Source organism: Phyllostomus discolor, chromosome 1 (genome assembly GCF_004126475.2).
Source record: "Phyllostomus discolor isolate MPI-MPIP mPhyDis1 chromosome 1, mPhyDis1.pri.v3, whole genome shotgun sequence".
NCBI classification, from domain to species: domain Eukaryota; kingdom Metazoa; phylum Chordata; class Mammalia; order Chiroptera; family Phyllostomidae; genus Phyllostomus; species Phyllostomus discolor.
Window position 1 is genome coordinate 216675066 of NC_040903.2, and position 17258 is coordinate 216692323.

A 17258-nucleotide genomic window follows, 5' to 3' on the forward strand; every position below is an offset into this window, starting at 1 on the left:
CCGTGGTGTGCGCGCGCCGCTGTAAGCGGGCAGTGAGTTCGCCAGTGGAGGCAGACCTACCCGCTGTGCGTGTGTGTGTGTGTGTGTGCGTGCGCGCGCGCTCGCTCGGCAGCCTCCAGCGGCATAGCCGCAGAGTCCCCGCACACGTGCGCCCGGGGCTGCGGGGCGCCGGCGGGACGGACCACGGCTGCCGGGGCCTGTGCCCTCTCTGCCGGGGCAGCGTCCGAGGGGCCCCAAACACCGACGCAGAGAGCAGCCAGCGTCGTCATTGTCACTGCACCGCACCGACGGATGTGACCTTATCTCAGAAGCCACGGGAACTGTCCCATCCCCATCAGGAACTCTCTCGTGCACAGAGCACTTGGAGTGCTGGGGTTAGGCGCAGCAGCGAAGGGGCTTGGACAGACGCCGGGCACACACCCCGGGGGTGGGGGTGGGGGGACGGCAGGGCGGCTGCCGTGGGCCTCCGGGGGCGGACCTGTGTTTGCAGCACTGACCGAGGCACCCTGCCAGGCTCCCGAGGCAGCAGGCCCCCCGCACCCACCAGGTCGTGGGGGTGCGGACGGTGAGCAGGAAGCAGGGGCGGTGGGAGTCAGTCTGCAGTGCCCTCTGAGGTCCGTATGTTTTTTTTTTTTAATTGATTTCAGAGAGACAGAAACAACGATTTGTCGTCCCACCTGTCTGTGATTCACTGACTCTTGTGCGTGCCCTGGCCAGGGATCGAACCTGCAGCTTTGGTGTGGCGGACGACGCTCCAACCAACCGAGCTAACCGGCCAGGGCTAAGGACCGTGTTTTTCAGATAAATTTTTGTTTTCACCTCAGGAATAACATGCCCGTAGTTTAAAATGTCCAGTGCTACCAAAGGGCCTTGACGAGCAGTGCCAGCCCCAACCTCAGCCCTCAGGTGCCCTGTGACTGCGGCTGCCCTGCTGTCTTTACTTGTCCGGTGGCTGTGGTCCGTGGACGAACCACTGACACGTGGGGACGGTGCACACCCCCTCTCCCCCGCAGTCTGTCGCACACATTGGTGTTAACTCAGGACTTGCTTCGTACACTGGAGTGTAAATACTGTTCACCGCTGAGCCTCTGATCTGTAAGGATATTTTCTTGTGAGCTTTGGTTTTCATAGAGATAATGGCCTTGGATTTTTTAAAAAAATATTTATTTATTTTTAGAGGCGGGGAGAGAGAGAGAAACACCAGTGTGTGGTTGCTGGGGGTCATGGCCTGCAACCCAGGCATGTGCCTTGGCTGGGAATCGAACCTGCGATGCTTTGGTTCGCAACCCGCGCTCAGTCCACTGAGCTACGCCAGCCAGGGCGGCCTTGGATTTGTTAATTTGCTTTTCTTTTATCTTTTTAGAGAGGGAGAGAGAGAGGGAGCTAAATATCCATGTGAGAGAGAAACACAGATTGGTTGCCCCCAACCGGGGGTCTGGTCCACAAGCCGGGCATGTGCCCTGACTGGGAATAGAACCAGCAAACCTTCAGTTTGCAGGCCAGCGCTCAATCCACTGAGCCACACCAGCTGAGACTGGTCTTTGGTTATTTTTAACAAAATCGCACATGCATATAGTTTAAGGTGTCAGTTTCCTAAGATTTATTTATTTTTTTTGAAAAGAAGATGGCGCTCCTTTTTAATTTATGACATGCAAATGCTATGCGCAGCTGAGCTCTGTGTGGTACATTGTGATTACTTTTTTTCTTAAAGATTTATTTATTTTTAGAGATGGGGGGAGGAGGGAAAAAGGTAGAGAAACATCAATGTGTGGTTGCCAAGCGGGGACCTGGCCTGCAACCCAGGCATGTGCCCTGACTGCGAATCGAACCAGCAACCCTTTGGTTCACAGGCTGGTTGGTGCTCAATCCACTGAGCCATACCAGCCAGGGCCATTGTGATTATTTTTATGCTTTTGTATTTCCTGGAGTTTTATATATATAAACATATATGGTTTACATATGTATGTTTTTAGTTTTAATTAAAGGTCCTTTTCATGAACTCGTCCCCAAACCTTTCCCCCAGCCCTGTTCTGTTTTGTTGGTACTTTCACGCCCCCGCACTGCCGCTGGGCGGGATTTCTGGGGGCACAGGAGAGAACCGTGACTCAGCCGCTGCGGTTCTCGCGGGACTCCGTGGTTTCTTTCGGGAAGAAACTGCCTTGCAGACTATTTCTAGAATCGTGCAGACTTGGGGATGCGGCAAATTCAACCCCCGGAGATCTCCTCCGTCAGTCCGATCCCTCGGTGCGAGGTCTCTGGGCGAGTGCCACCCGGTAATGGGTTCCTCGCTCAGCGCTTTTGGTTCTGCTCGTCCTCCGCAGCATCGATCCTTCCTACTAATGCTCCTGGGCAGCGTGGTGTCCGGGGGACGAAGCATCAGGAAACAGGAACCCTCCCAGAAAGGCCTAGAAATTCTTCCGTGTCTCCCCTGAAGAGCATTTGTCTCAGAGTGTCCCCCCAGACACGAAACTGCCCACAGACCCGTGCCTCTGGGGCCCCGCCCACCTGCCCCGGCTCAAGCACCAACCGTGGGGTTTCCAGCCTGCAAGACACACGATGGGAAACTTCTATATGGTTGGATTTCCACAAATACTGCAAAGGCAGGGGCAAGAGAAATTCTTTTTTCCCCCCACCCCCCAGAAATTCTAAGAATTGTTGCCTGTAAGTGCTTTTGATGGGCCAGCCTGCCCCGTCGGGACCGAGCCTCTCACTGGCGGCCTGCATTCTCTCCTTCCCCGGGAGGCCCTTGTCTCCGGGGTGCCGGGACTCCAGTGTCGCCAGGCCCCGCCCCGTGTCCCACAGCGCGGAATTTCTCAGGCCTCTGTTTCCCCGGAGCAAGCACGGCAGAACTGACCCTCCCGCCCTCCGTGTTTCTCTGCGAACACTGCCACGCCACAGGATTTATGCCAGGAGAGCCACGCGGAAGCAGCACCACTCGGTGGTTGCAGACGGGCCATGTTTTACAGGGGGTGTTCTTTCTCATGGTGCCATCAGTGCCCAGGTGACCCTGTGGTATTTTAAACATCAGCTGTAATTACAAAACTCATACAGCCCCAGAAATTCAAACAATACCGACAAGTATAAATACTAAACCAGGGACTCTGTCCACAAATGTGATCCATGTAAACTACACCTGGCTTACAAAGACAGGACCACTCCACTGCTCTGGAGGAAGGAGCTCCTTTATTTCACGCCGAGGTCCTCGTGGCTCACCGGCTCGCCACAGGGACAGATGGCGCCGAGTGGCAGACGGCACGCAGCAGTTAACGGGCGTGTCTGGAGAGGCCGCAGGGAGCTGGGGCAAGGGTCCCGTCCAGAAGACCCTAGCAGGTGGGCGGGTGGCCGTGCCAGAGCCCGGGCGCCGGGGCGCGGGCGTGGGTCCCCACTGCGGGACGGTCCGTGTGGGGGCTGCGGTGAAGGCAGGGCTTCGGAGATCGTGCGCGAACCGTGGTGGGAGGTCACAGAGCTCGGTGCCCCGTTTCGAGCAGCATGCTTTCCAGGAGCAGCCTGCTGTCGCTGCGCACGCAGGGCTGGTGCAGCCACAGGGACAGGTAGGTGAGGGTGAGGTCGCGGTCCGTGGTGTGCGCCAGCCCCCCGACGATGGCGCGCTTCAGGAGCAGCTCCTCCTGGTACATGGCCAGGAGCTGGCGGGCCACCTCGTCTGGAATGCGAGAGCCTCCCTTCAGCGGCAGGAACTGAGGGGGCGGCCTTGCCCGGGCAAGGCTGCCGCCCGCACGCGCTCCTTGCCGCCCCCCAGAGTCGGCAGCGGCACCGGGACTGAGGACCGACAGCCGGGGCCCCGGGAGCTGCTGCGGTCAGTGCCTCGAATGAAAAGTGACTCTGCCCTTTCTCCTCAACTGCTAAGGACCCGCGATGATGATAAAGAGCAGGTCAACCCCAACCTGACAGTATGTTAACACACACCAGGCTAGCTGATTGACCTTTTCCTCCCTCATTTAAAAGTGAGATCTCACATCCATATCAAAAAGCTTAGCCCTTCTTTTGAACTAATAAAGCTAAAAATAACAATGGCTCATAGAGATTGTTAAAGTAATGAATTGCATTTTCCAAGCAGTCTTCTTCCATGAGGTTCACTTAAGTTTTTTCATTAAAACAAAATGAAAAACAAAACACCCACAGAAAAAACTTCAGGAAAAAAGTCAAGATTTCTGTCTTGGCAGCAGTGGCAGACTTTTTTCTCCTCACTGGTTTTAAAGGGCCAGCCATGGCAATTGCTGCCTGGGTCTCTGACTACGTTGTTACCATTCTCTGGTGATTCTCTGGTGATTCTCTGGTGACAGCGCCAGGCGCCCTGACGCCACAGGACCCCCCCCACCCCGCCCTGCAACCCCCTCAGGAAGTACTCACAGAAGCGGGCCGTGGGCCACGTGTGGAACAGGGGGGGCCGTGGGCTGTCCTCCCCATAGTGGTAATTTTCCAGTTCACAAATTCCCTTGGTAGTTGAAGACAGCTTCTCCATTTTCACCTGTATTTTTGTCTGAAAAGGTAATAATTTGGAATGTAATAATAAGAGTTGAAATCTCCTCCGATTCCAGCGCTCTAAGATTTCAGAGCTAGGGAAGCAAGTGTAAGTCTGCTGAGAGCAACCGTCCAGTAATCCGACACCACTCGCTCCACGCACAGCAAGTTTCCGGGCAGACTGGCTCTGATTTCATGAACCTGGGTTACTGGCAGTAAGCCCGACTTCCAGTCCCGGAGCAGCCGGAGCTCACCGAGGGTTCCCACGGGCACTAACTTCTCAGCACCAACCAGAGATGAGGAGGGATCGTCTGCAAGGTGGACTTCTGCCATTGTGGAAGGCAAGACGGACAGGCCGTAACTGAGCTCACTCCCAACCCTTACTGACCGCCCCTGGGCTTCCCCTCGGAGCCCAGGTTCCTTATTTATCACATGGTGACCGTGTGGGTGAGAGGCAGCCCACACCCTTCAGGACGGAGCTCGGGAAGGAGGCGACGGGACACTGGCCGTGCCCCGGGGTAGCCAGCCAGGCCCCGCGTGCAGCTGGTGCCCGATGCGGACACCGACCCCGCTGCCCCTCAGCGGCCTGACAAAGTGCCTGCTCATGCTGGGTAAGGGCTTGCTGACTGGGACAGAGGGGTGCTCAGCCGTGAGAAAGGAGGAATTCTTACTCTTCGAGATGGCGTGGGTGGACCTGGGGGGCATCATGCGGAGTGGACTGAGCCAGTCAGGGAAAGACAAACACCACGTGGTCTCACTCACGTGTGGCATCTAATGAGCACAATAAGCTGACAAACAACAGAAACAGACTCAGGCACAGAGAACCAGACTGACAGCCATCGGGGAGAAGGCGGTTGGGGGGCTCGGTGAAAAGGCAAAGAAAGCAGCCCAAAAACGAAAACCTCTTTGGCATGGACAACACTGCGGTGATCACGGGGGTGGGGGGAGAGGGCAAAGGGGGGTAAATGTGCTGGAAGACGCTTGACCTGGGGTGACGAGCACACAACACAATACACAGATGATGCATCACAGAACTGTACGCCTGCAACCTACACACTTTCACCAACCAGTGCCACCCCAATACATGCAACACACACACACACATACATGAAGCGGACAGGTGGGGCCCCCGGGAGCTCAGGTCTGAGGGGCACGGGCTCGAGGACACATTCCCAACTCCTGGGCACAGCCCCCTCTGTGAGCACGGGGGATAAAAGATCTCTAAGGCGCCCAAGTCTCCATCCCTGGCCCCCGGTCCTCCCACCACTGGACCCTGCAGTGGCATCTGGAGCTCAATGCGCTGCATTCAGCCATGAAGCATGGCATTCCTTTCCCAGGTCCTTTCAGGCTCGATACGTCCCTTGGCTCAGCCCCAAGAGGCAGACTCCCTTCCCATCCGACAGCTGGGCAAGCGCCCAAGGTCGCTGAGCTCGGGAGGACGAGGCTGGGACCCGAGGCCTCGCTTTCTGACCCCAAGCCCCGACACCCAGCGTGCGCTCTCCCCACCACACTTGGTGGCAGCTCCCTGGCATGCCCTCCTCTAAGAAAAGCTGCTGCAGGTCAGGACTGCAGGGGTCCTGCAGGCCCCACGCCAGCCTGCCCGTGTGCACTTGCCACAGTCAGACAGGTTATGGGAAAAAACGCTGGGACAGTGTCCAGCCTTCGACAGCTTATTAACTGTGACCTTCAGTGGGTCACTTGGCCTTTGTGACCCCCACTGGCCCAGAGCGCGCCCACCAGAGACACAGGGTGGACAGGGAGCCAAAGCCAAGACAGTGGGAATCCCAGAGCCCACCCACATTGTCCCTGCCCTTCTGGGCGTGGGGCTGACAGACGACACTGCTCGCCTAGGGCGAGAGGGAAGGCAGCGTCCCCAAACGGCAGGACAGCCACAAAACCCTAGTTGTTCGGAGGAGACAAACAGCCCCACACACAGCCAAACGGCCGAAGTCAGTGTCGCCTTTCGATCTACAACAAAAGCTACAAAAGGCTACGTCACCGAGATGCCCTCAATGCACCATTCGTCTCCCCATCCCAGTGTTTCTGAAAGCATCCCGCACCTCACAAGTGATGCGGGGTTTGGGAGGGTTAGTGCTGTTTCCTGAAAAACTCCTTTGAATCCTAACTCTGAGTAAACGGCATGCTGAAGAAATGTAATTATGTTCAACATATTCTGTTAAAAAAGGCAAGGAAGCATGTAAAGTATAGGAAGCACTTCCATCAGCAAAGGCTGAAACGTAAGGATTTTATGGTCATAGGCGAGCTGTAGTTCTCCAAGTTCGGACATGCGCAAATCCTCATTCCCGTGCCCGGCAAAGGGGCGCCGTGCGGCGTCCACGTTCGGCGGCCCATGTGGCGCGCACTGAGCTCTAGTCACAAGTTCACCGAGCAACCACTTACCAGCCCCGGGCCCACAGGCCGGCTGGCCCGCAGCCTGTGTCTGTACAGGTGCAAGCTAAGAACGGGGGCTACATTTTTAAGTGGCTGAAAATAAATCCAAAGACTATCTGGTGACGCGGGAAAACTATGCAGTTCAAGCTTCAGGATGCACAAGGAAGGTTCTGCTGGAATGCCGCCCAGCCACTCGCCTCCACCCTGTCTCTGGCCGCATCGGGGTCACCGAGCAGAGCCCAGGGGCGACAAGAGAGGCTGGGGGCCTACTGAGCCGTAAAACAGTTACCATGGAGCCGGCAAGGGGGCGAGACTGCCCTGGACAACACCTAGGACCAAAAGAAGAAAGGTCGGAGACAGCATCTTGGGGACATCAAGACTTGCGGACCAGGCAGAGGCGAGAGAAGCCAGTGTCTGAGCAGGAATGACCGCGGCCCAGTGGCAGGCGAGCCCCCGGGCCAGAGGCGCCCGGGAGTCAGGGACCGCGCGCGCGCACAAGGGAGGACCGGTCCCTGGGCCTTACCAAAGCGGCCAAGGTGGCCCGCAGCTCCTCGCACCGCGCCTCGAGCTCCGCGCTGTACCCCGCAGGCCTCCGCTCTGCATCTCCGCCGCAGGCCGGGCCGCCGCTCCCGAGCTCGGCCTCGTCTTTGCTCCTGGACAGAGCGGAAGAGGGGAACGGGTCACGTTCTGCGCGCTCGCCTCGGCCCCTTAGGACGGACCCGAGACCACGTGACGACGTCAGGGGTTTCCCAAACGTGCTGTTTCACGTCATTAAACGTCGACTCGTCTACGTACTCGATGGCTACGTCCGCCAGTTACTCAACTCGGCACTAGAGTAAGTCAATCACATTCGGCCCTGGGGCCCCCTCGGCGCGGGGCTTGGGGCTCGGAAGGCACTCTGTACACCGAAGGCCGTGACCCACGGGGCAGGAGAATAATCCAGTGGAGCCACGATCAACGCGGCAGGGAAGAAGTTCCATGCTGAAACGGGGGAGGGAATGTGGGAGCAGCTCCCGGGGCCGGCTGAGCAGGACTCCGCAGGAAAGCGCGGCTGCGGCCCGGAGTGCCCGATGTGCGTGAGGGCAGGGGCGAGAGCCGGCGGGCAGGCCAGGAGTTCGCGTCTCTAGCTCTGGCCCAGAGACGCCCACGCTGGGGGGTGTCTGTATGCAATTACAACCTCGAGGAGCATGATCCACCCGGAGACCGCGCTGGCTCCCGCGGGCGCAGCGCTCAGTGCCCGAGAGCGGGCCTCGCGGGGGTCCAGGCTGCTCCCTGCCCTTCCGACTGACTGCTGTGCAGCAGAGGGTCCTGCGACCCCCTGCTCTAGTTCGACTAACGTGCTCGAGTGATTCTCAGAACTCGGGAGAACGGTTCACTCACTACATTACCGGTTACTGTGAAAGATGCTGAAGAATATGAAAAAACAGCCAGATGAAGAGGCACATGGGGCAAGGTCCAGGAGGGGCTTTTGTCCCTGTGGAGTTTGGGGACACCCTTCCAGCGCATCGAGTGTTCTCTCTCACCAACCTGGAAGCTCTCCAAACCCCACAGGTATGGCGGATGGAGCCACTGGTGGCTGCTGCTGGCGATTAGCTCAACCTCTAGCTCCTCTTGCCTCCCCCGGGGGTGGCACTGAAAGTTCCAGGCCCCTGTTGCTTGGTTGGTTCCCCTGGCAACCAGCCTGCATCCTCCAGGGCTTCCCACAAGTCACCTTATTAACGTAAACTCAGGCAAGGTCCAAAGGGGCTTGTTACCAATGGGAGACACTTCTTTCACTTTTACCGCCCCGGAGCTATTTCGGGAGCCGGGACTACTTGAGGACAAAAGACCAAACATTGTAAGGAGAGATTCTCCCATTGCCCTTGTTAATTAGGAAATGGTAAGGGGTTTGGGAGTTGTGTGTCAGGAACAGGGAGGAAGACCAAAGAGATATTTCTCACTGTAAATCACAATGTCCCAAAATAAAACGCAACATTATGAAGAGACCGTCCCCCTTACCAACCACCCCAACACTTGTTCTTCTGAGAGGAGACCAAGGTCATGAACTGAGCCTGCGTCCTTCCGATCTGTTTTTATAATTTTATGTATTTTGTATATTTAGATGTAACCAGGAACGGTATACAGGGTCTGGCAGGAGTAAGGCTTGAGTGTGGTTGGTAGGGTAATAATAAGGGTGTGATAATTTATAGTTTTAATTTGAACATGTCACCTCAAATGTCACATGGCATGCTTGAGTGTGATATTGTCATATTACAGAATTACATGCTTATGACTTTGTAATAGAGGAGTCTGTAATAAAAAGGGGCGTTACTTGTGCCAGATCCTGCACAGTGTAATTTTGTATTTAAATGTACCTTAACACTTCATACTTGCATGTATCATTCTACCACTTGCTTTTTTGCTTAATATAATTTAAGTGGTCCACGTTGATGGAGACCACCCTTCCCCCATAACAGACCCCCACAAAACTTGTGCCCAATCATTAAGGAGGAAAAGCTTGGAGGGGCCGTAGCTGTACTTACAATAAACTGATCTTCGTGTTGGCGATGTTATTTGCAATAGCAAAGCCCGCGTCGTTGAGGGTTTCCCATTTCAGGATCAAATTATGCCAATCAGCGGCATTGTCCTTAATTTTCCTCGCGCTGACAGATAAGACAGGCTTTCTGGGCGTTGCACTTCCCGGGGTCTTTGCTGGTGGGCAGTGAAAGCAATACAACTGTTAAGGAATTTGTGACCACAGCCGGAGGGCAAAGGCTCTTAGAACTCCCCACAGTGAAACTGAATGCTGCATCAACTGGACAGATAAGTCACGTGGACACCAGGAAGTCTGGATGACCAGGAAAGTTCCGGGAACGAGGGAAAACAGAACGTTTTTCACATTTGAAGACTCGCCAGAGATGACCGGATCTTTTCCCAGCTTAACGGGTCCACAGCGTTTTACCTTAAGCACTTCAACTGCTTTCACGGCTGGAAATCAGGAGAAGTTGTGACTTTCTGCTAAAACGGCCCAGCCCGGAGTCTGGGTGCTTGCGTCACCTAGTCTCAGGCACTCGGGTGCCTCACGTTCGCTCAGAGCTTCGTGGTGCCCAGGACACTGCCGAGGCCGGCCCCGAGGGGCAGAGGGCCTCAGGACCTGACCTCCTCTCCACCTCAACCCTCGTCCCAACCCCTGCCTGGAATCCCCTTAACCTACAGCTAAAATGAACCACTGGCAGCTCCCAAAGTGGGGTCAGCTGCGGACCTTCACACACGCAGTTCTTTCTGCTAGAAAATTCTTTCCTCTCTCGGGCTAGTGCTGCCCATGCCCCAAGATGCACCCAGATCCCAGCCCCTGTGGGAAGCCACCCCCAGACCACCCAAAGCCCACTCAGGCTGTTTGGGCTCTTCCAGCGCTCCTGTGCCCTCTGCCCCTCCCTACTCGGAACCCATCAGAGGCTGCTCTGCTCCTGGCCCCCAGGAGGATGTTCGAACTCCGTGAGAGGCCTTGAAGGGGTGCAGCCCAGGCACAGCGGCACCGTTCGGAGTCCAGCCCTGAAGGCCATTCCAACTGGACCAGAATCCCAGTGCTGCCCTCGCCAGTGGTGTGACCTTGGGCACGTTAAGTAACCTCTCAGAGCCCCAATGTCCCCATCTGTAAAATGGGGATAAGACCTGTCTACTTCAGAAAGTTGGCGTAGAGGTTGGATAATATACGGGAAGCTGTGAGGGCCTGGCACGCGGTAAGTGTCCAACGCAGTATCTGCAGTCACGAGGACTTCCCCGATGCGTGGCTTTCCATCACCGCCAGGCAACACACTCAGTTCTGACCACATTGCCTGCAGACAGCACCAGCTCCCGCGGGTCAAGGGCTCATGTTCCGTGTTCCCTCTCATAACCTCAGCACACAGTAGGTGTTGAATAAAATGTGTTGACTAGGGAAACTGCTTGTACCACCCGTGCTACATCGTCTTCCAAGGGGTTCTCTCCCCCAGTAATGGCCCCTTAAAGGCCAGGATCCCATCTGATTCATCACCTGTCAGCCGCACCCCCAACACGTGCTTAGGAGCCAAAACCAGTTCTGACCCCAACAATGTCACAGGCTGGTAGGACAGACAGACGGGTGACGGAGGACAGAGCAGCGGGAGGCCGAGGGCGGTGGGTGGCTCCGCTACCTCGCCCTCCAGCCTCCCTGCCCTTCTGCGGACATCGCCTCAAGGGATCGCTGTGAGGCTCAAAGAGGTGACCCCCGTCCAGCCCTCCGAGCCTTTCAGGGCAAACAGGGACCACCCGCCGAGTGCCAGCTCTTAGTGCCAGCGGAAGGACCGTGCCCGGTAATTCCGCCCGGGGGCCGCCCAAGGGAGCGCTGCGCTGATGCTATTTATAATGTCAAAGACGATGTGAGCGTCAGGATCCGCTGGCACTTTTTTGCGTGCAACTCGTTCTACACATGCAAAAACTGATGCTCGGCCTCACCGACCGGCTCCCGGGCCGACAGCAGGGCCCGCGCGGGGCCAGCGGGCTGGGCCGGAGCGACGCAGGGACGCCGCTGAACCCCGAGGCCCCGGGCCTCCCGCCCAGTCCCCACAGTTCCACCCTCCCCGCCCCGGGAAACCGGCCCCTCTCACGCACCTTCCATGCGGGCCGCAGATCCCCGGAAGGAGACCCGAGGCCCCGCCCACGGCGCGTGCGTCACTTCCGGCTCGCCCCTCCCGCCGCCACTTGTGGCTCCGCTGCTCGGGCCCCCGGAGGAACCGGCCGTCGCTCGGCGGGGCGGGCCCGGTGGCCCAGGGGACGAGCTTCCGGCAGCCCCCGCGGCCCGGAGCCCAGCCCTCCTCCTCCGGCCCGGCCGGCCCGACGAGTCCCCGAGGGGCTGTCGCGGGAGGTGAGTCCGGCGACGCGGCTGGCGTCGGCTTCCCCGCCGCCGCCCCTCGCCTCAGCGACTCGGGGTCGCCCTGCCCGGCTCGCGCCCTTTCCCGCTCCCGAGGTCTCGCCCGTGCGGGTGGCCGAGGCTGAATGTCCGACCGAGAAGCGCCCGCCGGGCAGACGCCGGCGGCCCGCGGAGCGCGGCAGCTGTCGCCCTCCCTCCTCGGCCCCCGCTCCTCCCACGCCGCGCCCCCCGCCCGGCCCCCGAGCGCCGGAGCCGGCCTGCGTCCCCGGCCCTCTCAGCCCCCGGCTTCGCGCGCCCCCGGGCCTGGGCGCGTACCCCGGGGTGCCGAGGAAGCGGTCGTTCTCTGGGTCCTGCCTCAAGGCCCGGGAGGCAGAATCGGTCGTGCAGGCTGCAGAACGGGGCTCCGGTGTGTGCTCCGGGCGAGCGCTGCCACGGCCGTGAGGGTCCGCCCCACAGTCCGCGGACTGGAGGTGACGCTGGTTTCTGCTCCGGCCCGGGGAGGGTTAAGGGGGTCGGCGCGTGTGGGGGGCCGAGCCCGTGCCGATAGGCGCTGCCTTCCCACGAAGGACGGCTCTCCTGCCGCGGCTCTTCCCGGCTCTGTGCGTCCTCACTTTCTCGCGGAGGTGCCGCCGTTTATTTTGTCCCACCCGTGGGCGGCGTGTGGGCGCACACTTGCGTGGTCTGCTGGAGTGACCGGCTGCCCTCGGGGTGCACTTCTTCTTTGCCGAGGTCCTGGAAACTTTTAAGGAAGGGAGTCTTGGGAAATCCCCAGGCCCAGATGCCACCGCGGGCACTGGTCTCCAGAAGCTCCTGGTCCCCCGAGCTGCAAGGCCTCTCTGCTTGCACCCACCCAGCCAGCCGCAGCTCGTTAAACCTCTGACCTTGCTGGGGTTTGCAGCCCGACTTGCACCCCGTGTTCGTTCCTTCAGCAGGTAGTTATTTGGGGCCCACTGAATGCCAGCCACCGACCCAGGCTCTGGGGTGCGGGGTGGACCAGACAGACCCAATCCCGCAGACCCCTGCCTGCGGGGGCCCTCTGGCTTGGAGGGGGCGCAGACGGGACAAGGAGGTCCTCACCGAAGGAGCGGCTAGGCGGCAGCCTCTGTCAGGTTTCCGTCGTCCCTCAGCCACGCTGTCTCGTGGTGGAAAGTAGGCCCGCCCGCATTTGCGGACTTCTCTGAGAGCGGCCGCGCTCGGAGTCGGAGGCGAGTGCAGCCCCACAGCAGCCCCTGTGCAGGGGGGCGGAGCAGCGGCTGGGGCTCCGCTGGGGTGGGCGGGGGGTCGACGCCTAAGGCCCCAGCGGGCTGACTTAGAAGAGTGAGGAGCAGATCTGGCGTCCAGTGGCGGCGTAGGGGCCTGGCAGGGGACTGGGACGTGAGCTGCTGTCCAGAGTGCGGTTCCCTTGTGAATGGCGGCCGAGCTCGGCCTGGACAGGAGACCCGGGAATGGTTGCCTACGGGTGGCGGCGGCCGTGGCAGGCGGTCTCCTCTCTTGGGCTGTCGTATAGGGGGACTCCTGACAGTGTTTTGAGAGAGAAGATGATTAAACAAAAACGCACGGAGCGTTGGTTGTACCTAGAGCTCCGCTGGTCTGTGGAGCCCCGCTGAGTGTGCAGACCAGGAGGACGTGGGCAAAGGCAGGAGGGAGTCCACCCACGGGACAGAAGCTGGCGGCGGTAGAGCAAGGGCCAGCGCGTGTCCGAGTCTGAGGGTGTCCTCGCGGGCTTCCTGTGGAGAGCTCACGCAGCTGCAGGCCTGTAGGGTGGGGAGGCCCGGCGGGCTCAAGGCTGGGCTCAGAGGCCGGCAGGCCCTGCCGTGCAGAGCGGGGCGTGCGGAAGCAGGGCGTCCGGGGAGGAAGCGAGGTGCTTAGCACCGGCCGGCTGGCTGGCAGGCACCGACCGGGAGGTGACCCAGTCCCGCCTGGAAGACACCTGACTGCATCAGTCTCGTTAGGTGCAGCCACACGGTTTTCACACTTAGAAGCACCACAGATGTTGCGGCCCGACTTCCAACATGGGCCGCACCACTGAGTGCAGATCGTCGCTCCCTGGGGGTTTTGGAGGGAGTCCCCCAACCGCTGGAGCTGTCAGCGCGCTCTGGTGACCCAGCGCCGCTGTGCAGCCAAGGGGTTACTAGTCTTGGCTCCGCTTCCGAGACAGCGCCTGCCTCGGTCGGTGGCGTCCTGGGGTTAGGGTGCTCCCCATCCGCCCCCGCGTGTGGGAGTGATGGTGGCACGTGGGGTCAGGGTGCTCCCGACCTGAGGAGGAGGAGGAGGGTGTGCAGGGCTCTGTGCTTCTGGTGGGAGTGCTCCTGCCAAAGGAAGCACCTCGGACTGCGGACTGCAGCGGCCGGGCGGGGAGTTTCCGCCCCTGGGGAAGGGAGGCAGGCGGCGCCTACAGCACGGGGTTTTGTTAGGGTTTCGGGCGGTCCGCCAAGCAAGGACAGCCGCTGTTCAGTGAGGGTGGGGGCTGCCACCGCTGTCACTGTTCCTGTCGTTGCTGTCCCCTCGGTCCCAGTGTCCCATGCCCTTAAGTGACCTGCGTGCTTTCCCGAGGTGTCTGCCAGGGCCCTTCTCACTGGAGTCGGCCCCTGTTTGATTTCTGGGTCACGTGGGTCTCGCCTACCTTTTGGGGCACGTGCACAACCAAGGCTTGGTCTTGCTCTGAAAAGATTTTAAAGATTTTATTTCTTTATTTTCAGAGGGAGGGGAAGGGAGGGAGAAAGGGAGCAAGGGAAACATCAGTGTGTGGTTGCCTCTCACACGCCCCCTACTGGGGACCTGGCCCGCAACCCAGGCGTGCGCCCTGATGGGGAATCAAGCTAGAGACCCCTTGGTCCTCAGGCCAGCACTAATCCGTTGAGCCACACCAGCCAGGGTGGCTCGGTTTTGCTTTGAAAAAGTTACAGACTTATGCTGTGCTGCTGTGTGGACAGGACCAGTGTTCACCATCCTGATTTCTGTCACACTGGGCACCTAAAACTGTGAGATTCTGGGCACGTGTCGGAAAAACTCCCGGAGTTCCAGCTTCTGCTAAAAGAGGGCAGTCAGTGCACATACCCGCCGCGGAGGGCGGGCTGTGTCAGGAGTGCCTACGGGGAAGTTCCCGCAAGTCTGCCCGCCTGCCCGGATGGGCCGCCGTGACTCTCGGCGCCAGAGGACGCAATCCACACGCTCGGGAAGCTGCCCGTGCCCCGCGGGCAGATCCGGGGGTGGTGGGTTCAGCGTGGAACGGGGACTGCCCCCCCCCCCCCCCGGGAAAAGGTGCTGCTCTGCTGCTCTTCCCTCTTGCCGCTCCTTCCTGCCTTGCAGACTTCCCTGTCTCACAGCGCGTGCATGTGCACGCAGTCAGCGCGGACTTCCCGCGCGCCTCTGGTGCGCCCGACCCTCTCGCAGGGGCCGGGGTAGAGGGGCGCGTGGGGCGGGCAGGCTCTGCTCCTGTGGGGGTTACAGACCCGGGCTGAGGCGGGGGTCAGGCAGAATCGCAGAGAAAGGGGGTGTGTGGAGAGAGCCGGGGGGAGGGGGTGTGGTGGGGTGCTCAGCAGGGGAAGGGAGCCACGTTTGGGGATGGTGAGGTAAGGCCTTGTGGAGGAGGGGACCTTCTAGCAGAGGCCGCACGCTGAGAAGAAGCAGAAGCGGGGCGAGAAGGAGCCTCCCAGGTCGGGGGAGCAGCCTGCACAAGGGCCTCTGGGTGAGTTTCCCTGGGAGAAGGCTCGGAAGCCAGTCAGTCAGCTCTGCAGGAACAGACAGGCCCCAAACAGACTGCAAACCCAGCGTCCCAAGAAGGTTCCAGTAGAGGAGTTTGACAACCTCCGTGGAGCTAAAGGGCTGAAGTGCCCCCAGGTGTAAGCAGGTACAGAGCGTCCACCTGCAGCTGCTGCCTGTCTGTCAGAGCCATGACCATGACCATGGAAAGGGCCCAGGACTTGGAGAGCAGACGGAGTTCACACGTCAGCCTCGTGGTCTTGGGCAAGTCTGTGAGCCTCTGGCCTTTGGTACCTTCTTCTAACAGTGGGGGACAACACCCCCCCATCCTGCAGGGGAAGGGAGGGTCAAATGAGGGACCGAGCGCCTGTAAGCTGTGACTTGCCGCGTGAGGATCAAGGGTCTGCTGAGGGGGGCGTTGAACCCGAGGAGCCGAGAGGTGCGGGTCGCAGAGGCCCAGAGGGGGGCGTGTGTGGCGGAGGCTCTGAGCTCGGTGGAGGCTCTGAGTGTGGCGGAGGCTGCCGGCCGCAGCTGGGGACCCTCGCAGCCCGGCGCACCTGTGCCCCTGGGGCTGGGGCGCTGCTCTCTGGGGACTGAGTGTCCTCCCTGGCGGTGGCACGGCTCAGGCTGTTCCAGCGATGCCTCTCCCACTCTGGGGTCCACACCACTGCCCTCCCCATCGAGACCCACGGAGTCACAGCTCGTCCCGAGCAGGTTGGGAATGTCCCGTCTCTTTCCCTCCCTGGCTAGCTTGTAAGGTTCTTGAGGATCAGAACTGTTTCTTACTGTTCTTTCCACCCCCCATGGTTTTTATCACAATACAGATTACAGGGACCAGCGCATGGGTAAGTGCATTTTGAATTAAAATGCTCAAAAAAAAAGGTGATCTCAATGACAGCTGGTTTATTGCCACTGTCTGATTGAGCCCCAGCTGCAGCTTTTGCCCACCCCCACCGTCCGACACCCCCACCGTCGGAGAGGACGTCACTCTGGCGCGACTGCTCAGCGGAAGAACGACCACGCCTTGTTCTCCGGCCCGCAGGTTCCCCCAGATGCCAAGGCGGCCCCCCGCGGCCCCCCGGAGGACCGTCACCGCGCACCCCGGCCATGGCGTCCGCGGCGGCGCCCGTCACGTTCAGGGAGTTCTGCCCCCTGCACTACCTCCTCAGCGCCATCCCCGAGAAGGTGCAGAAGGGCTTCCGCTCGGTGGCGGTGCGCCTGACGGCCCTGGACGCCAGCGGGGACTACATCGCCGTGGGCAGCAGCACCGGCATGCTCTACCTGTACTGCCGGCGCCTGGGCCGCATGAGGAGGCACAGCTTCGAGGTGAGTCCGCTGGCTGCGGCCGGCCGGCCGGCGTGTGGTGCCAGAGCGAGGCCTCGGCGTCTCACCCCGGCAACACTTCCAGACCGCCCCTAGCGGGGGTGGCGTGTGGGTAAAAACGGGGGTTTTAACTTCCTTTCCTGCCTTCAGAAATCTCGAGTCACTTCCAGTGCAATGCCAGAACATTCTAATGTTTCATACCTAGCAGGGACCTTCGGAAGTAGCTATTCTTTCTGAGCGTTTTGTTCTCACATTGCCTTGACGGATGGGCTCGAATACCCGTAGTTGCTCTGGCGAACCTGTTACGAAACCAGGACCAGTGTCGGTGCCGGTGCTGGTGTCGGTGTCGGCTGGCCGCCAGGGCCGGCGCGCCTCACACAGGGTCACCTCCGAGAGCACCAGCTGCCTCGGCCCGGCCAGCCTGCGTTCGCGCTGCTGCACTTGGGCGGTCTCTGTGTTTGTGTTGTGTCACTTGGGCACACAAGTGTCCTCGGAC

General features: G+C 59.8%; 2 protein-coding genes across 2 annotated transcripts in view; one reads left to right on the top strand and one right to left on the bottom strand.

Annotated features, from left to right (window-relative positions):
• Positions 1-2939: 2939 nt before the first annotated feature.
• On the bottom strand, positions 2940-11608 carry LOC114492893 (cyclin dependent kinase 2 interacting protein). Its single transcript, XM_028507511.2, has 5 exons — positions 11479-11608; positions 9393-9561; positions 7394-7523; positions 4369-4498; positions 2940-3661 (listed from the first exon to the last, which is right to left on the bottom strand). The coding sequence occupies exons 1-5, from the start codon at positions 11483-11485 to the stop codon at positions 3459-3461; spliced, it is 639 nt and encodes a 212-aa protein (XP_028363312.1). The 5' UTR covers positions 11486-11608; the 3' UTR covers positions 2940-3458.
• The window catches only part of TECPR2 (tectonin beta-propeller repeat containing 2), a 52921-nt gene continuing 47269 nt past the window's right edge, over positions 11607-17258 (top strand). The window contains 2 exon segments of the mRNA XM_028506590.2: positions 11607-11731; positions 16482-16765. Coding sequence (XP_028362391.1) covers positions 16547-16765 — 219 coding nt within the window. The 5' untranslated portion in view covers positions 11607-11731; positions 16482-16546.

Excerpts from the sequence above, each read along its gene's own strand:
- LOC114492893 (XM_028507511.2), bottom strand. Across the intron at positions 7,524-9,392 it reads AACACGAAGATCAGTTTATT|GAGCAAAGACGAGGCCGAGC; the intron begins GTAAGTACAGCT and ends CGCTCTGTCCAG. Across the intron at positions 4,499-7,393 it reads GGGCCACCTTGGCCGCTTTG|ACAAAAATACAGGTGAAAAT; the intron begins GTAAGGCCCAGG and ends TTACCTTTTCAG.